We start from the raw sequence: 21279 nt of genomic DNA on the forward strand, positions 1-21279 counted from the left end.
ACAAGGTGCCCAGGTATTGCTCAAGAACCAGGGATCCTCTGGCGGAAGCAGTGGATGCCCTGACGACGGCCTGGTCATACTACCTAGTGTACTTGTTCCCTCCTCTTCTGCTACTAGCAAAAGTTCTCAAAAGAGTAAGAAACCAAAGGGTGGAAGCCATCCTAGTAGCACTAGACTGGCCAAGATGGGCGTGGTATGCGAATCTTCAGGCCCTTTTATTGGAGGAGCCGTGGGGTCTTCCTCTCAGAAGTGATCTGCTCACTCAAGGTCCCTGCGTTTACCAGGACTTAGGGCGGCTTTGTTTAACGGCCTGGAGGTTGAGCGGCAAATATTAGCCCACAAGAGCTTACATGCCTCTGTCATTTCCACCATGACGCAAGCCAGGAAACCAGTTACAGCTAATCACTACCACCATTGGAGAAAATATGTAGGGTGGTGTGAAAAATGTTTTTCCGCCTGCAGGTTTTAACCTGAACAGACTTCTCAGATTTTTGCAGGCTGGACTAGATTTAGGCCTACGTTTGGGCTCCTTTAAAAGTCCAGATTTCATCTTTATCGATATATATTTTATTTTTTTTTAAATTTATTTTTTTAAGAAGTTGGCTGTGCTGCCAGAGGTACAGATGGTTTTACAGGGAGCTCTTCATATTCAACCCCCTTTTGTGCCACCAACTGCACCATGGAGCTTGGATGTGGTCCTATCATTTTTTCAATTCTCTTGGTTTGAACACTTGTCAGTGGATATGAAGTATCTTACGTGGAAGACTGTTATATTTTTGGCTTTGGCCTCTGCTTGCAGAGTCTCAGAGTTAGGGGCTCTGTACTGTAAGAGTCCCTACTTAATATAGAGCGGAGTTGAGAACAAATCCGCAGTTTCTTCCGAAGGTTATTTCCTTGTTCCACCTAAACCAGCCTATTCAGGTTCTCTGGAGATTCTGGAGTTGCTGGACGTGGTACGTGCCCTGAGGGTGTACGTCCAGAGAACGGCAAGAATCCGCAAGACGGCTTGCCTGTTTGTGCTGTATGACGCACAAAAGATGGGACGTCTATTGCACGATGGATACGTGCGACTGTACTGCAGGCTTATGCAGTGGCTGATATGGATACGCCAGGATTGAAGGCGCATTCTACAAGGTCAGTGGGCGCATCCCGGGCAGCTGCTCGGGGTGTGTCAACCTTGCAGCTTTGTAGAGCTGCCACCTGGTTGGGGCAGCATACATTTGGAAAAATTTTCAAATTGGACTCCCTGGCCAAAGAGTATACCCAGTTTGGGTGGGCGGTACTGCAACAGTCTTTGCACGTTCCCGCCCCCTCTAGAAGCTTTGGGACTTCCCCAAGGTCTTAAGACTATTCCCAGTATCCCATAAGGATGATAGTGAAAATAGGAATTTAATACCTACCGGTAATTCCTTTTCGCAAAGTCCTTATGGGATTCTGGGCACCGCCTCAGTGCGGGGTCTTGCTGCAGTTGATTACTGTGAGTAGTCCATCCTGTTCTACTATGGTGGCATTCTGATTGTTGTATGAACTGGTATAAATCTCACCACTTGTTTACACATATGTTTGGTTAACATATTGATATCTACATATCCTTCTCACATGTTTCATACTCCTTCAGGGACCAGTTTTTCCCTAACTGGTTTGTGGGTAGGGATTCAGAGGGGAGGAGACAGTACACCCAGTTCAAAGATGTATATGTGCCTGTCTCCTGTGCATAATCTCTAATACGCAAGGTCGTAAGATCATTCTTAGTATCCCATAAGGCAGGGCTCGACAACCCGGGTGCCAGGTTGCCATGGCGACCAGTTTTGCCAGGAAGCAGTACTCCTCGGGCAGAGTGACTTTAATTAATGACAGTAGTGGGCCCCATGGAGGATTATACTGTTAACTATAACATCCAGCCAGCGCTGCAGCAGCCGGCAGAGCAGTGCACAACTCACCTGGCTGCTGCTGTATCAGAGAAGGTCTGCGGCGCGGCTATTTAAAAGTTGAGCATGGAGCTACAGTGGTAGCTCCTGATTGGCTCTGGAGCCGTCTTGACTCTTCAAATAGTCACGCTGCGGACCTGCTCTGACAGCTGCAGCCGGTTGAGTTGTGCGCGGCTCTGCTGGCTACTGCGGCGCTGGATGTTATAGCTAACAGTATAACACACCGCTGGGCCAATGCTCACGTGTCCGATGACAGGGTCACCAGCGGCTGCTGCAACTGCTCCTAAATGGAGTCCTGCTATGATTACCCGCCACGGGGATCTGATAGCAAAGATACCAGAGGCTGCTGCCAGCACCCCTGACAGAATAAACTCTGCCAGGACTCGCTGCTCTAGGTAAAGTAAACAGTACTGCTTCTATTGGGAATGAGAGGATGGGGAAATGGAGAGGGGGGTACTGAGTGATATAACCAGTGATGCCTGTCTCACACTGTCACTCACTACCTCTCCCTTTCACCCATTTTCCATCAGTCTCCCTGTCACTCACTGCTTATGCCCTCTGTCACTTTATCCCTTTCGCCCACTCTTGGTTACTCACTGATTCTTCCGGTCAGTCACCCCCTGTTTGTCATCCTTTGTCTCTGCAACACCCCCTGCACCTCTACCTTCTCTTCCACTATCCTGTAATGGTGCACCCCCCCCCCCTGTCATTTTTTCTGGATCTGCCCCTGCCTGGTATCAATGTGGCATAATATGTAATGACACATACACACGGAATAAACTGAGTCACTCCTGGGGTCTTTTGTTGTAGAAAAAGTGACTCAGTTTATTCCCACTGTATCTGCATTCCACTGCAGGCAGTTTGGTATACCGTGTAATGGGCAAGTATAGTATAATATAATATGCAATAGGTATTACGTCATGTGGTATAATGTGTAATGGGCATTGCGCCATGTGGTGTGGCGTTTTGGTGCGCACTTTACCTATTTTTAGTTTTCTGGCTCGTACACTTTCATCCTGGCTCCTAGATTTTTATTTATTTTTTTAATTGTCAAGCCCAGCCATAAGGACTTTGTGAAAAGGAATTACCGGTAGGTATTACATTTCTATTTTTGACTTGGCATAAATGTGGTGGGCCACCTCGCAACTAACTGAATGTACCCAGTAATGTTGACATCTGAAATGTTAGTTAAGCCATAGAAGCAGAGGTGTAAGTTCAGTCAGCAGGAGGGCAGAGTTAGGAGGAATACTCTCCATTTGACAACTGGACATATCCACCACCAGAGTTGCAGGACCCACTAGTCTTGACACTACTGGAACTGTTTTGTCCATGTTATCATGATAATGTTGGCTTGTTCAATGTAAACTTTAAATCTATGTTGACAAATTATGCCAAACTTGTGTATTTTATGAAACTGCACACCAAAATTGTACAAATTGATCCCTCTCTGATCTTTGTCCTTTTGTTTGTTTATTTATTTAGTTTCTTATACCTCTTTCAGACATATGGCAAAATCCCGGGATTTTTCACGCGCACACAATCTCGGGACTAGGGTATGTCTGAAAGGCTCTACCTGGGATTTTAGTCCTCTAAAATCCCGGGTCCTGCGCACCTGCAATGGACCCGGGATTTTTAAAAACCCGGGTTTCAACCGGGTCTAAAATCCCGGGTAGTATGTCTGAAAGGGGTATTATATAGCGCATACATTGCATTTTATTTTTTATTCATCATGTCTGCTCTGTCAGCCTTGCATAGTTACTAGAGCTGTTCTAAATAAACTATGTAGTGCTGCTGGTAATTCTATCCTATTTTCGCTAAAGAAATGTGAATTTGTGATATCACTTCTGCATCTGCATATCATCTAATCCTTGACCCATGTTTATTCTAGAAGCAGAAGTACTCTAGTAGCAGCTTTTTTTTTTCTGCATCATGTAAATTCCAATATGATGCTGAGATTGGAAGATGCAGAGAACCGATAACCTTTTCCTGTGTCTGCCAATGTTTTCAGCTGCCCGAGGTGTCTCGGCCTTACAGCTCTGCAGAGCTGCAACTTGGTCAGGTCAACACACATTGTTAAATTTTACAAGTTTGACGCTCTGGCCAGGGAGGATTCCCAGTTCGGACAAGTGGTTCTACAGCAGACTCCGCACATACCCGCCCGTTCTGGTAGCTTTGGGACCTCCCCATAGTATTGAACCCAGTATCCCATTGGACGGTAGAGAAAATAGGATTTTGGGTACCTACAGGTAAATCCTTTTCTCCTAGTCCATATGGGATACTGGGCGCCCGCCTCTGTGCGGATACTCTGCTGTCCAGTCGGACCAGTGAGGTCTAACCTCTGAAACTTAACATACTGTAACTTCAGTTATGTTGGCTTGTTGCTTTGATGTCAATGCTGACATTTTTTCAATTGCTTGGCTTGTGGCCTTGTTATCAATTCTGACACTTTTCAATTGCTCGGTGACATCTGAATATTAAGTATTCATCTGCTGTTTCTTGTTTGACTGTGGTGTGCTGGTGCAAATCTCACCACACTGACTTATTCACATACCTCCTCATACAGTTGCCTCTCCTTGGGTACAGTTTTTCATTAACTGAGAGGAAGTGGGAAGTGATAGAGGGGAGGAGCCAGTGCACCCACAGTGAAAGATCTTATGTGCCTGTCTCCTGCGGAGGAACTCTATCCCCATAGTATTGAACCCAGTATCCCATATGGACTAGGAGAAAAATCCTATTTTTTTAGTATGTAAGGGGGACATACACGTAGCTGTTGTACTGGACAAGCAGACCACACATACCTAGTCTCTGATCTATACACAGAAACAACATGACTGCCAGAAGAATAAGGAGGCACTGCGGTTTTCTTCCCATGGAAGTGGCAGTGCTCCCAGGTGATGGGATGTTTCTTGCCGTGTACAGTTTTTCCACAATGCACTGGAAATGTCATCATTGACTGACTCATGCAGTTACTTTAAAAACCACATGAGGAAACAAATGGGTGGAAATATAAGTGCATGTTTTAAATGTTAAAATATATTGACATTCTCACCCCCCCCGCTATAATTTTTATTGCATAGTAGGGTTCCTTCTAGGAACCAAATGAGGCAGGGCGCTGGAGGGGCGGACCTGGCACGCTTATGTCACTACAGGGGGCGTGCCCGGGCCGTCGCGTCACTACAGGGGGCTTGCCCGGCCATGACTACGTCACTGAGCTGCCGGGACGTAGCCATGGCCGAGCAAGCCCCCTTCAGCGATGCAACGGCCCGGGCACTCCGGCGGGACAGACTGCAGGCTGATTTAGCGGGGCGCTGCTAGAGGGGCAGGGCGCATTTTGCCCTTTAAAATCGGGCAGGGCGCAGCGCCCCGCTAAAACAGCCTAGCGTGAACACTACATAGGTTTAGATATAGTTCTTTTTGTAGAACTTACATTTATTTTAGTAGGTGAACCTTTTATGAAGGTCATTGGATTATATTACTAACTAGGTGATTCATCGCGCCCTACGGGCACTCTTCACACCGTCGTAAGGGGCTGCGCCCCCTTAATTTGTGAACGTTTGTATATGAGAAATATGGTTAGAATTGTATGAAAGATGCCCTGTATTGCAACTTAGGTGTCCGCGAATCGTGGGAGGGGGGGTCGCGGAGGGTGCCGCGAATTGCAGGAGGGGGGGTCGCGGGGGGTGCCGCGAATTGCAGGAGGGGGGGTTGTGGCGGTGTGGATGCTGCAAATCACGGGAGGGGAGGGATTGCAGAGAATCGCGGGAGGGGGGTCGCGGGGTGGGTTGCCGCAAATCGCGGGAGGGGGGTTACGGGGGCGGGGGTTGCGGCGAATCATGGTAGGGGGGTCGCGGGGGGTGTGCCGTGAATCACGGGAGGGGGGGGGTCACGGGGTGGGGTGCCGAGAATTGCGGGGGGGTGTGTGTGTGTGCCGTGAATCGCGGGAGTGGGGGTTGCGGGGGGGGTGTGACGCGAATCGCCACAAGAAAAAATCAACACAGAAAGGTCAACACATGTAAATGTTGACATAAGTGTGGCACTTCATTGGTGTCCATGTCGACACATGAGAATGAATATGAAAACATAAAAAAAATGAAAAAAAAACCTTCAAAAACTCATGTCAACCTTTTTCATTGTCGACCATAGCCATGTCAGTGTTTTCCATGTGCAATTTAATTCTGGAGCTGCCGCGAATTGCGGGAGGGGGGGGTCGCGGGGGTGGGTGCCGCGAATCGCGGGAGGGGGGGGTTACGGGGCGGGGGTTGTGGCGAATCATGGGAGGGGGGGTCGCGGGGGGTGTGCCATGAATCACGGGAGGGGGGGTCACGGGGTGGGGGGCCGAGAATCGCGGGGGAGGTGTGTGTGTGTGCCGTGAATCGCGGGAGTGGTGGTTGTGGGGGGGGGGCGGTGTGACGCGAATCGCCACAAGAAAAAATCAACACATGTAAATGTTGACATAAGTGTGGCACTTCATTGGTGTCCATGTCGACACATGAGAATGAATATGAAAATATTCAAAAAATTTAAAAAAAAAATTCAACAACTCATGTCAACCTTTTTCATTGTCGACCATAGCCATGTCAGTGTTTTCCATGTGCAATTTAATTCTGGAGCTGCCGCGAATCACGGGGGGGTGCCGCGAATTGCGGGAGGGGGGGTCGCGGGGGTGGGTGCCGTGAATCGTGGGATGGCGGGGTTCACAGGGGTTCCATTGGGGGGTTGCCGCGAATTGCGGGAGGTGGGGGGTCACGGGGGTTGCCGCGAATCACGGGAGGGGGGGTTGCGGGGGGGTGTGACGCGAATCGCCACAAGAAAAAATCAACACAGAAAGGTCAACACATGTAAATGTTGACATAAGTGTGCCACTTCATTGGTGTCCATGTCGACACATGACAATGAATATGAAAAAATAAAAAAAAATTAAAAATAAATCTTCAAAAACTCATGTCAACCTTTTTCATTGTCGACCATAGCCATGTCAGTGTTTTGCATGTGCCATTTAATCCTGGGGCGAATCGCGGAAGGGGGGGTCGCGGGGGGTTCTTTATGCCGCGAATCACGGGAGGGAGGTCGCGGGGGGGGTGTTTTTTCAGCGAATAGGGGGGGGGTCACGGGGGAGGGTTTGCCGCGATTCGCGGTAGGGGGGGGGTCGCGGGGTGGTGGTTATGCCGCGAATTGCGGGAGGGGTCGTGGGGGGGTTCTTTTTGCAGCGAATCGCGGGAGGGGGGGTCGCGGGGGTGTTTTTGCTGCGAATCGCGGTAGGGGGGGTCGCGGGGGAGCGGGTGTTTTTGCCGCGAATCGCGGGAGGGGGGGGGGAGGTTTTGCCGCAAATCGCGGGAGGGGGGCGCTCACCTGGTGGCTGTGGAGTAGCAGTGCTGGGCAACATGGGAAGGCAGTGGGTGTCTGGCACTGTCTGTGGGCTCACTGGGCTGGTTCTCTGTCACATACCTCCCAACATGACCCTCTCCAGGAGGGACACAATGTTCTGTTTCTAGACTTCCCCTTAATGTATGATTGCCATCACCTGTTTTAAACAGGTTAATTTCTCAGAAAGGTGTTCAGCACAGATGAAGGCAATCACACATTAAGAGGAAAGTCCAGGAACAGAGCGTTATAGACACAGACACCCACTTTGAGTGACAGATGTAGCCAAATATATAGGAGATTTTAGAGATTTCGAATAATGATGAACTTATGAACATACACTGGGATATGAAGTCTTTATTCACATAGAATTTTGTTTTTCCACCACATTTGCCTGGGTGTCGGTTTGTTAGTGAGCTGGCTGGTGCTTGTATGGGTGGATGCGAAGTACAGCAGTCATGTAGAATAGTGGGTGACCTTCACATGAGCCATGCTGTACAGAAATAATCATTTGTTTGTGAGCTGGGACAGTACATTGTTGTGCCTGATAATTACGGTCTACTTTTTTTTGTAAGACTTGTATGTGCCTAAAGCAAAGTAACTATGGGAAAGTTTAAAGGCCACACTGGTTAATAATGCATATGTGACAATGCTCTGAATTGCAGGTTTTAGCCACTGTAGGAGAGCTGACCGGTGTATTTGTCTCTGTTTTCCTGTAATATATTACCTTGTTCTTGGTCACCTGATCACTGGGCACAGCTTAGTGATCACCATGTACAGCTTACTCGGAGAAGTCCCAGGTTATTACATTTATCACAGGAATTCTTGTAGTATCACAGGTCTTTCCAATATGAAAAGGGAGCAGTGAGCAATCTGTTTGCGTAGCCAGACAGTAGCCGTCATGTCAGTTATTATTAAAATTATTATATATCCTCTGTCTGATCAGAAGACTGTTAAAAGCTTTGGCTAAAGTTGATCAAGGTTGATGTTGTATAACAGAGACTGGGCTTTTTCAAATATAAATATTTAGTGTGGTAATAACACACATCACGTGCCCGACGTGTATATATATATATATATAGTTGGCTGGTCAGCTAAACGCTGGTTCACTACTGTGTGCCACACCTGTATTAGGGCTCTGACTCTGGAGCAGAGCTTCAGGCTGTAGGTTAATTATGTACAGTAGCTGCTTATCTTGTTCTCTGCAGCCCCTCGCAATATTAGAACAATGTACTACTTGGCTTTTCAACATCTTAAACAGAGTTTCTGACCTTTCTACCTATTGTTTGATACAACCAATTCACAACCAAAGTCCTACATAAAGTCCATTCACACTTCTTAAAGGAGATAGACCATTCCTCCACATATATCTCTCTGGAAGGCGTTCCTTACAGACAGTGAAGGTGCTGACCTTAAGGTGCCCACACACTAGAAAGATCTGTGATCATAAGATGTGCGCATAAATTAGCCTTCAAATCTTTTGTCCGATCTGGACAAAAGATTTCAGGCAAGCGCACATCTTTACCAAAGATTTTTCTTTAGATCCCGTGTGCGTTCCTATGGATCTTTTGTTAAATCTTCTGATCTTTTGTGCAGCACGTAAGATCAGAAGATTTAGCAAAAGATCCACGGGAGCGAGCATCGGCCGATTTTCGACCGATTATCGGTAAATATCGGCCGATATATCGGCCGATTTATCGAAAATCGGCCAATCGGCCCAAAAATCGTTCTAGTGTGTGGGCACCTTTAGTGTTACTTCTAGGAACTATGGCGGGCAGAGCGCCGCTGCACAGGGGCAGCGTAAGGGAGTAGGACCTGGCCCGCCGACGTCACTGTTTTGGGAGGTCCCGGGCCGCCGCAGACGCAAAAGGGACGTGCCCTCGTTGGGACAAAAAAGGGCGGGCCCAGCCGCCGGCATCCTTGAAGGGGGTGGACCAGACCACCCGGAAGACTGTACACTGCCGGGGAAGTGCCAGAGGGGACAGACAGGTTGTTTTAGTGGAGCGCTGCCAGAGTGGCAGGGCGCATTTTGCCCTTTAAAATCGGGCAGGGCCCCTCTCCAAACAGCCTAGCGGGAACACTTGACCTTCTAAAGCAAAGTCCGATTGAATCCATTTAGGTCCTAATTCTTTATTTATTTAATATTTATTTAATAGCTGCGGATATTTGAACTGTAAGTAATGGCTGAGGATTGTCCAAGTTTTCCTCAACAATCTGCCATTAATTGTTTTTATACTCTGGTAAAGAAAAATAACTGCCTGTATTGTTCAGGCCAATATGCATCCCTGCACTATATATATATATATATATATATATATATATACAGGTTGAGTATCCCGTATCCAAAATGCTCGGGACCAGGAGAATTTTGGATAACGGATTATTCCGTATTTCGGAATATTTTAATATTTCAATGATGTATTTTGAAGTATCTTGCATGTATGCTGTATAAACACATAATATACACACAAATATATTTTATTACCACATAAAATACACACAAATATATTTTAATTGTTCAAAAAACAAGGTTTCAAAACGTGAAACAAAATGTGTGTACTATCTCAGCACTGAATTTGAATGCCAAGCAATCATTGTCTTGCACATATATAGTGCCAGTTACATATCATGTCCCCAGTGATGCTGTTACAAATGTCCCCAGTGAGTTTTTAGCAAAAAAAAATTTTTTTTTCACTTTCTGGAATGTCCGTATTTCGGAATAATTCGGATAACGGATACTCGGATACGGGATACTCGACCTGTATGTGTATATATATATATATATATATATATATATATATATATATATATATATATATATATATATATATATATATATATATATATATATATATATATATATAGTTTTGATAGATGCGGCACTCCACTGACCCAATGAAGGTAAACAAACCGGTGCCCGCCGACAAATGTACCCGAAGGTGCTTGTAGATAGCGTGTGGTGCGCGGCGGCACTCGAATAAATGAGACAGACTGCAGGGCTTATCCCAACGTTTCAAGACCTTTCGGTCCCTTTATCAAGGTGCAGAAGACAAAATAAATAAGTGACAAACATACCTTTATGCTGATCGCGCGCGAACGGCCTGGATCAGCATAAAGGTATGTTTGTCACTTATTTATTTTGTCTTCTGCACCTTGATAAAGGGACCGAAAGGTCTTGAAACGTTGGGATAAGCCCTGCAGTCTGTCTCATTTATTCGAGTGCCGCCGCGCACCACACGCTATATATATATATATATATATATATATATATATATATATATATATATATATATATATATATATATATATATATATTGCCAGAAAGAAATATGGGTGTCTTCAAACCTGATGTTGAATCCATCACTTTTTTGCAAGGTGTGCTAAAATTGACATGTGACCGTAACCTAATACCCCATTTCCACTGCTATGGCAACAAAGGTCAGTTGAAATGGCTCCTAGAAAATCTTGGGCCAAACTACCTGGCATTTCTTCCATTGTATCGTCCAAGGTTTTAGTGAAGAGATTGAGCACACTGATGCAAAGTTGGTTAAGCGAAGGGAGGCTGGATATTGCAGAGCAGTGAGCGACTAAAGCTGCGTACTGGCCAGACTAGCGAAAGCTGGAGAAGTTATGCTGTGTGCAGTCTTCAGCCTTCCCTTTTGTGAACATGACAAGACACCCATAGTCTTTTGCAGTGCTGCCTAAGTTCATTGTGATCGGGGCTTACACAGGAATGACTCCTGTCGAATTGCAGTGGAGTCTGGCGATCATTCCCGCTTGTGATTTTGGTGGAAGAGTGGTATAAGCAGGGATTTCACAACTTTGCCTAAAATCTAGAGCCAGGATAAGTTTTTAGTGGGTAGACCTATAGAGGAACCACCCCTCCAATCTGCAGCAACATTACTGAGCAGCCACAGACCAGTTCCTCTACACAGCTAGCCCCCACAACCACACAAATAAATAAGGTACCCCCAGGTAGACCAGCCCTTGGCAGCCAATACCCAGGAAAGCCAATGTAACCTAACCCAAAACCCAGCCATGCATAGACCCTATTACTGGAGAGCTCTATGCAGCCAAAGTTTGATGACCGGAAGACTGCACAGGCTGGGTGGTAATATATTTTTGTTGGGGTTTAGGAGTATCTGCTTCCTCCCTCACTGCCCAATCACAAGGAATTAAATTGATCACTAATAAAACATTTATTCACATTTAGGAAAATGGCAACAAATCCTAAAATTACATAAACATTCATAAAAAAATCAAAGATATAAAAAATAAAAAAAGCACAACCGGTTGTGCATTATTGCGTCTTGGTCTGGAGTATTACCTATATCTGACATGCATTAGCTGATCGGTAAGCAAGCATTATAAGCAGGATAGAATAATGATCAGCATAATGATTTCAAATTAGTTTGTTAGTAGTAATTTATAGGCAGTCCAGTATTATATATACGCCACATTAGTTTGTTAGAGTTGGAAAAAATATATATAACCCGGTTTTTGATACTTTGTAATAACATTTTTAAAGGAAATGCCCAGATATTTGGTGTCTGGCCACAGCATTTTGAAGAGGTACCTTACAGGGTCTCACGCCTCCCAGTCATTGGTGCTGATTAACCTGTATAGTAACTTTATCCGGAGTGTCTGAGAAGTGTGACATAGCTTCTGCAAAGATTTGATATGGTAACCCTCTTGTGCGCTTTGTAAATCACCTCCTTGGTGAACTGGCCTCTGGGATTTGTTTGTGAGCTAGAGTCTTCTCTTTTTATTAAGTTGTTCATGGTACTATAAAGGTTGAAGCAAACGGTCAGCCTCAAGGTCACCCATTGCTGATATAAACACCAGCTCTGAACAGCCTCATACCTGATTGAAGCAATTATCAGTGCAAACAAAAACCTTTTTACTTGGCATTGTTTCTTTTGTGTTAATACTAATCTACTAATTTGAGTAGTGCTTTGGGCGAAGTATGGTTGCATGAACCTGTATTTTCTACTTTATACTGGATGTATTCACTCAAGGTTTAACAGTTATCCGTTGATATTTAAAACTTGACCCATTTGTTTTAGAATAACAGTAAATATTATGTTGCCAAAGGGGTTTGCTTGATAATGCTTATCAAGTGGTTCCACCTGGGAATTTCATTAAATACACAGGTTCTTTTCTGTGTGAAAGGGTCGATCCGGAACTTAAACTCCGGGTCTCCGACCCTGCAGTTTAAGATCTGGATGGACATGTTTCACACAGGAGTAAACCCTGTGTAATAGAGCACATTAGACGCAGAGATTTTCTCTCCTTTGTGAAGGGTCTGTCAGCGGCGGCCGAATAATCCTGTACTTCAAAGACGTTTAGTTTAATTACCGGGTTTTTCAGACACCACTGTATAAAAGTGGTAATTTCATTTTGCAATATATAATCTTTTTTTAGTTCATTATGTACGGTTCGATGTATAGGAGGGCCATAAAAAAAATGGCCGCTAAAGTGTTTGTGTGTATCTATCTACATTCATGTAAGCTAAAATATTGCTGTTTTTTTTAATTCTTGCTTTTTTCTTATGTGCAGGCTTATATAAATCCATGTTCCATTAAGCGATTCCTTTACTCTGGATTGGAGAACTTCAAATCGGTTAAGTGTCTTAATGTGTTCCATTCACATTTGACCTTGAGAGAATATTTTCTTCAAAATAGATTAACAGGTGAGTATGTTTTCGATATAGCCTGGGGGGGGGGGGGGGGGGGGGTGTGCGCGCGTATGGTGATCAAACAGTTGCCAATCTTACTTATAAATACTATAACCAAAAATACATCATACATTTAATATGTATAAAAAACATTTATTTTCTGAAATATCTTAAATAATAAAAACAAGAAACATATTGTATGTATATATATGTGTGTGTGTGTGTGTGTGTATATATGTATATATGTATATATATATATATATATATATATATATATATATATATATATATATATATATATATATATATATATATATATATATATATACATACTATGTTTGTCCCTGAAAGGGACTTTTTTCGTCCATGTTTTGTAATATTTTCATACCATAGTGGGATCTTTCAGATGGCACCCAAGTATTAACACAGAATGCATTTGTCATATACACAGTCTTAGTGTAATTGTATGCAGTGTGTGCATTAAACTATCAAAAAGCATAGGTGTTTATCTGTCGTGCTATGTATTTGCTGAATTTTCTTTTTTGTATATGAGAGACTAAAATATCTTTAATATCTTTTAGTTTATGTTAAATTTATACAACCCAAATCTTATTTAATATTCAAAATTTAATGCAGTGCTTCTTTAACTGTATGCATGCCAAGATAGTTTATACCAACCTACTTTTACTTTTCGAATTCTGTCAAAACACAAGTCATTTTTATTTTACAGCTGCATATAGAAAATGGTTCCAAATGGTTATCTCAGCTTTGAGGATGAACAGTTTATAGAATCATCTGTGGCCAAATTAAACGCCTTACGGAAAAGTGGTCAATTTTGTGATGTGAAACTTCAGGTATCTTCTTAACCTTTGTGCATGCTCTCCACCTTTTTAAATAAAAAATGAAGGTACTTGTTTCCTAGCACGGCGCCCACGATTTTCATCTTATGCCATCGTTTTGATCGCACCACATGCGATGCGATCAGACCCGTTTTTTTTTTTTTTAAATTGTACCCTGATGGGTGATATGTTAAATGCACCCTCATTGTTAACGCCACCCCCACTATGAACGCCAACCCAAAGTGTGGCGAGTGCAGCGGTACGCATCCTCCGACTTTTTCATACCCCCACTATCCACGTCGGCGTGGAGTTGATTTAATATAGTGTGGCGAGCCTGAAGCATGGCAAGTGTTCCGCGTCCCCTCTCCCACTTGATCAAACAGTCCTACAGTCAAACAGTTAGCTTTAATCTTCCTAGTACTGGTAATTTTCTCTCAAACAGACAAAGTGAAAAAATAAGTGTGCTGTTGGTATAGGAAAGTTTGCTGCATCTGGTTCCTTGACTTGAAAAATGAAGTATAAAAGTGTTCGGTTTTTTATTTTAGAATAGAATAGAATAGAATAGAATCAACTTTATTGGCCATGTGTGCTTGCGCACACTAGGAATTTTTTGCGGATTTACAGTGCATCATCAAGCAGGGATGGGGGGGGGGGGGGGGGGGGGAGAGAGACATTGCATACATTACATTGAGGACATTACACATTACATGTAGGGGAACACATGCCCGCCGAGCTGCGCAGCGCCTAGGCAGCCATCAGCGGCGCCACTGGTCGTTGTAGCAGTCGGTAGGTGACAATATGAGCAGGGACAGTACAATTTATCACACAGGGAACACATACCCGCCAAGCAGCACATCGCCTAGGCAGCCATCAGCGGCGCCACTGGTCGATGCAGCAGTCGGTAGGTGACAATATAAGCACGGACAGAACAGTTTGTCACACAGGGAACACATGGAAAAACCTACCCGCCGAGCAGCACAGCGCCTAGGCAGCCATCCGCGGCGCCACTGGTCGCTGCACCAGCCAGGCAGGTAACACAAGGGGGTTACATAGCTGAGATGCACAGTTCCTTGGCAGCCATTTGCGGCGCCATCTTCCTGTAGGAGAAGCCAGCGTGGGGGATGGAGTGGTGTGGGGGGGGGGGGGGGGCAGAGGGGGGGGGGGGGGGGGGGGCAGAGAGAGTCACAGAGTCACAGGGCCTGGGGAGAGACAGTGAGGCCTGGGGCTGGAGTTGAGCCCTCCCTGGGCTGAGTTTCGTGCCGCTGCCACCGATGGTCTGATCCCACCTCCTCCTTCATTGTAGCATAGGGGGGTGCCGCAGCATTGGGTGGGTGACGCCGCCCGATGCCGATGGTGCCGATGGGGGGGGGGAGCGAGCTGTGCGCCTGCGGCCGGGTCCTGTGCCGCATTCTGGGCGCTGGGGGCCGAGCTGACACGTGCAGCCGTTTCAGAGCCGGGCCGGGTCCCCCTCCTTCTCACCGCTTCCGTCCACAGTGCGGGGGCCGTGGCGGTGTCCTTATGGCCGACTGTGCGCCGGGGGCTGGGCTGATGATGGAGCCGATGGGGGGCGGGGGGGGAGCGAGCTGTGCTCCTGCGGCCGGGTCTTGTGCCGCGTTCCGGGCGCCGGGGGACTGAGCTGACACGTGCAGCCGTCCAGAGCCGGGCCGGGTCTCCCTCCTCCTCGCCGCTTCCGTCTCCTCAAGTGAGGGGGCCGTGGCGGTGATCTCGTGGCCGGCTGTGCGCCGACTGTGCGCCGGGGGCTGACTCACGTCCCTTCCGTTCATCTGCGTCTCTGCGGTGCGGGTGCTGTGGCGGTGCCCTCTCCCGGTCGGGGGGGCTTCTTCTCTGCCCTCTCCCCATCGTCCTCCCGCCGTCCACGGGGCGCTCTTTCTCCGGGGGCCGAGGATGGAAGCTCCGGTGGACAGGAGCTCGCATGCATGCGACCATCCCCGGCCCCCACCGGAAGTCTTTTATCTCACCAACTGGAATATTCGTATTCTTTTGGGGCATTTTGGTGGGCTTAAATGAGCCAACAATTAAATACAATGCTGTAAAATCTTGTTGTAGCCACTGTGTAGATTGGTAGATTTTTAACCAACTTGTTTGACTGCATAGTTAGCCAAATAACGCAAGTGCCTTACATATATTCTAAAAATGTTTTGACATGAATTCAATATCTGCTTTGATTATGTGATGCAGTACTGTGTTTATGACTATCTCCTACATACAAGGAGGCAGTCACTCCTAACATGGATAAACTGCATATACCTTTTGATATGAGTGCTTCATGATAAATGTTGGCTGTCAGACATTCCCTACTGTTAGCATAACAAAATGAACACTGTTAATAGAAAGGACTACAGTCTAGCCAGCAAAGAAAAATGTTTAATTTCCTTTATATAGACCTTTTTATTGAGGACATTTAAAACCGACAGCAGTTTATATGTCTATTTGTCAGTGTGAAGTGTACTTACAAGAGACACAAACTATATTTGCATAGATTTTTAATGGTAGGTTTGCTTCTCCCTTGAAGGTGTGTGGCCATGAGATGCTGGCACATAGGGCAGTGCTCGCCTGTTGCAGCCCCTTCTTGTTTGAAATTTTCAACAATGACAACGAGTCTCATGGAATTTCTCATGTTAAATTTGATGATTTGAACCCAGAAGCAATGGAAGTGCTGTTAAATTATGCCTATACTTCACAGTAAGTATGCAGCAGTATTAATTGTGGAAGGGAAATGCAATTGAAATAAGGGATAATGTGCGTTTCTCTCTCCTAATGTCAGTATGAAAATACATTCATTCATTAATAATGTGGTTCAAATGAAAACTAGCATTTCCATTTTTTGTTTTTCCAGACTAAAAGCTGAGACAGAGCTAGTAAAAGATGTCTACTCTGCAGCAAAAAAGCTGAAAATAGATCGTGTAAGACAGGTAAGGCAGGAATTGAAAAATTACTATTCTGTGGAGGGGTTGTTAGAAATCTAATATCTAGGATATCCTTGTCTCAATTGTAATGAATATGCGGCTGTTCTGTGTGTTTTCATATATAGAAAGCATTTCTTGTACACTTTAAGACCCATGCACACTGGGCGTATGAAAGCAGCTCAGTGTTGTCGTTTGAGCGGCTTTCAGCTCAAAATCCGCCCAGTGTGTACGGGGCAGCGGTGAGCGGTACTGCGTGCTCCCGCATCATCGCCATCGCTCATCTGCTGGTATTACCAGCAGATGAGCGACTGAGTGGACGGCTTTCCGTAGTGTCCTGCTTTGGAAAGTCATCGTTTGGTTTTGCTAATGTATCTAGGCTGCTTTGCCGTATTACATTCATTCAAATTGCCTACATATTTTATTTATGGGCTATTGTACTGTTTTGTTAGCACATGTAGTGCTGACAAAAGCATATTGTTAATTTGCGTTACCGTTTTAAGATTTTTCCCTTCACGCATTCAATGTTTCTAATAGTGTGATTTCCGTTGTTTAGGGCACAGCCTCCATCACCGGTCACTTTACATGCCCTCTGCAAGTGTATGAAATGTCTGCTAGTGACTTCTTCCATACACTAGTCCGACTTGTCCTAAGACCCAATTTCTCTTGAGCTCCCCAGGAGGGCTCACACATGATTTGGCACTTAATATGCCATTTATTTACATGTGATTTATTGCATGTAACTCCCAGGGAGCTACAGGTGGGGGGCCTGCAGGAGAATGAAAGAAAGCACATGAGTGTGTGCCAGCATTACTGCAAAGCTAGCACACACCTACAGACCATATGGGATGCGAAACATCACGGGTCCTAAAAAGCACCCATGATGTGATTGCTGGACATACGACTTATCCGATGGGCGCGGGGACTGCGCATCTGATCAAAAGTCATACATATGTGATTTGGGACAATTTCACGGCCCAATACACGGGAATCCGGTGTAAACGGGCACAAATCGCAAGAAGAGAAGGTTGCTTTAGTACATAAAAAGACTTTTCTGCTAAATAAGTCGGGGACAAGTTTTAGTGCTTCTCCATATCACTGTGGATATTGTGAGGTGGGCTAAGCCACAGTGCAGCAGTGTCTATCAGGTAACAGGGTCTTTTTTATGTATCCATTTCTGCTTCAGAAGCTGGATCCTGTACCCCTTAGTACCACACAAGCGTCCGTTGCCACTGCTCCTGTCATGTAACTCTAAAATCTCTTCTGAAGCAGAGAATAATGTTCAGCAATTGTCCATCACAGTAGTCCAGTAAATGTGGAAGCCATAATTGCCACAGTTAAATTTAGAGTACACTCTTACTTTTAAAAGAAGGAAATAATTCATTTTCTTCCTCATCCATTTAAAGGTCTCCTTCCTGGCGCATGGACTTAAAATAAGCATTTCTAGGTCTCAAGGCTTATTTAGGGGATATTTTTTGATTTCTGACAGTCTGAAATATTGGCAAACCGCTATTCCATGCGGCTGTTTTCACTTGCTTTGAAGTACATGCAGATTCGATTATTTCTGTATTTTTAAAGTCTAATCTGCATTGTCAAAAATGGCTGCTCAATAGTATATATTTTAAGCTGTGTTATTGCAAGTCCTAATAATGAATGGTCAAATATACGTTGGACCGTGTTGCCAAAAATATGTGGAATATCATTATTTTTAGGTCTGCAGGTTGTTTCCAATCTCTGCACCCAGGGTTTGGTTTGCCACTGCAGCTTACTGATTTCGCATCGCAAAATGCAGGGTCGCGCCGGGACTTTGAAACTGTTCAGTACTTGTGCGACTCTACATTTTGTGGTGTTCAGATCGCTTCAGCGAACCGGCAATATTGCCGGTCGCTGAAGTCATATGAGGGCGGAGCATCATCTGGGGCAGGGAGGAGGCAGCAATTAGAGCTGGCACTGCTCTAAGCATTGCCTCCTCTAGAGTGTGAACTTGAAACGGGTCACTTGAACCGTTTAACCCATTCACACTGCAAAGCAACACTGCAATGAACCGGTAAGAACCCTTTTTATATTTTTTGTGGTTTGTATTGCTGTGTTGCTACCGGTTTGCTGGGCCCGGTAACACCTTTCACATCGCACCAATTACCGGGTCAAACCAGTGATGGATTTATATGCGATTCTTAGGGTCAGTTATGTGGAAAAGGGCAGGAATTGCTTCTGTGTGTACACATTTTACCAGCACTGGTTTTGCTTATAAATAATTAACCATGAATAATTTGAGTTGGTCCTGGACTACCAACCCAGGGCTCCCCTGCATGTGTCCCGAGGCACCCCAGGGAGCCACGGCGCACAGTTTGGGAACCACTGGTTTAGGGGAAGACTTCACAATGACTTCAATTTTACAGTGTGCTCTCCTCTACAAGCATAGTAAACATTGTAACCGATTACTTCTGTGAAATTAATGACTTAATTTGTTTTTTTCCTCAAGGTTTGTGGAGATTATTTATTATCAAAAATAGATGCAGAGAACTGTATCTCTTATCGGAATTTTGTGAATGCTATGGGAGATTGGCGCTTGCTAAGTAAAATAGACGGTTATATCCAGGAGAATCTTCTTGAGATTTCTGAACAAGATGATTTTCTTAAACTTCCACGACTTAAGGTGAGTAAAGAAATCTCAAACTACTTTTCTTGCATATGCATTACTACTCTTGTATTGTAGGGGGTTGGATTTCGCTAGGTAGATAACAATTAATGAGAGCCCATGCCTTGCATCTCCATTTAAGTATCATTTCATAGAAGTGGTTCCCAAACTTTTTCAGTCCAAGGCACCCTTTGGGTCTCCATTACATTTTCAAGGCACCCTTAAGCCAAAAAAATTTATATGGGTAAGGAGGTGGCGGCCAGCGATAGATGCCTCTCATCTATCCAAAAGACAGTTCAACTGGTTTTGGGGGCTACTGCCTTGAAGGATCCGGCTGATCGAATGATTGAGGGAATGTTAAAATCTATACTGCTGCAGGCTTTTCCTAGAGACCTGTCATTGCAGAATGACACACGCCATTCACTCATGGGCCGGTCGGATTCAGGAGGGCCTGTCGAGTGAGAAGTCCCTAGTGGAAATGACAACATTAAACACATTCCGGACACGACCCATGTCCTTTGTGATGCTTTTTAAAGAGGTCTGAATAATTTACGCTAGGACAGTGGTGTCGGTCATGGCCCTCCAGCTGTTGTGAAATGTCCCAGCATGCACTGCCACAGATTTTATATAATGGATTGCTATATATGTGGCAGGGCATGCCGGGATGTTTAGTTCCACAACAGGAGGGCCATGAGTTTGACACCCCCACTGCGTTAGGACCTCCGCTATGGCGGTTTCGGCATGCAGGTCCTTGTGGGTTGCATACCAGGATTGCTGATTCAGAATCTAAGTGTGTTGAGGCCCTTCCCTTTTACAGGTGAATGGGTGTTTGGAGGGAAATTGGGCGCTTGGATTTCCAAAGCCACAACTAGAAAGTCCCACTTTCCTCCCCTCTGCTCCTCCGCCTGTCAGGTGTTCTTTCCCAAACCCCCCACTGCAGTCCTTTCGTGGGGGCCGGTTCTGGGCTAAGCCCAAAAAGCTGCACAAGCCCAATGCAGTTGGCTCACAGGAGCAGAGTACTGTCTGGTTAAAAACACAGTACTTACCTGGGTAAGGAATGTGGTCTCTCAGGGGTACAAGCTGGAGTTCTGCGCTTGCCTGCCTTGACTGTTTATCAAATCTGGTCTACCAGTTTCCCAGGACACAAGATATGTTGCTGCTAGCGTAGGAAAACTTGGTTTGGACCAAGGTCTTTTGCCCGTTTCCTTCTCACCAAAGAGAACTCTTACTAATCAAACCTATTTATAGTATTGAAGCCGGACAGCTCGGTGCGGCCAATTCTGAACCTAAAATCACTGAACCCGTACCTAAAGGCATTCAAGTTCCAAATTGAATCCTTGAGAGTGGTAATCTCTGTCCGGAAAAAGGGATTTGTGTACTTACTGTTAAATCCTTTTCTCCGATTCCACAGGTGGCACTGGAGATCTACAGTGGGGAATAGAGGGCGACCACTAGGAGCTTGGGCACTATAATAATTATAACAGTGTGGCTAGCTCCTCCCCTCTACTTCCCCCTGCCTGGCAGTCTAAAGAATTGTGCCCGGAGGAGGCTGGAAGATGCAACATACTTCCGAGAGGAGGGTAACCATCACACGTAAAACATGCACACTAGAAACCGTAGGACAGAAGAAATAGAAATTACTTTCAAACAGAGTCCACCAAACAACTGAAGTGACCAGGGGTTTTCACTAACAACCTGAATTACCCTGTAATAACTGTCCTGTATATGTGAACTGAAGGAAGAGCAGCGCCGGGAGGGCGTCCAGTGCCACCTGTGGAATCGGAGAAAAGGATTTAACAGTAAGTACACAAATCCCTTTTTCTCCTTCATCCACTAGGTGGCACTGGAGATCTACAGTGGGGACGTCCCAGAGCTCCCATTACGGGCGGGACGGCGCTGAGATCCTTCCAAC

General features: G+C 45.3%; 1 protein-coding gene across 1 annotated transcript in view; it reads left to right on the top strand.

The window, feature by feature from the left end:
* The window catches only part of IVNS1ABP (influenza virus NS1A binding protein), a 59520-nt gene that overhangs the window by 5077 nt on the left and 33164 nt on the right, over positions 1–21279 (top strand). The window contains exons 2-6 of the mRNA XM_083156788.1: positions 12849–12981; positions 13697–13820; positions 16339–16508; positions 16663–16738; positions 19212–19385. Of these exons, the coding sequence (XP_083012914.1) occupies positions 13710–13820; positions 16339–16508; positions 16663–16738; positions 19212–19385 (531 nt within the window). The 5' untranslated portion in view covers positions 12849–12981; positions 13697–13709. The remainder of the gene's footprint in view (positions 1–12848; positions 12982–13696; positions 13821–16338; positions 16509–16662; positions 16739–19211; positions 19386–21279) is intronic.

This window comes from Crinia signifera, chromosome 8 (assembly GCF_055691185.1).
Source record: "Crinia signifera chromosome 8, ASM5569118v1, whole genome shotgun sequence".
In the NCBI taxonomy this organism is placed as follows: Eukaryota; Metazoa; Chordata; class Amphibia; order Anura; family Myobatrachidae; genus Crinia; species Crinia signifera.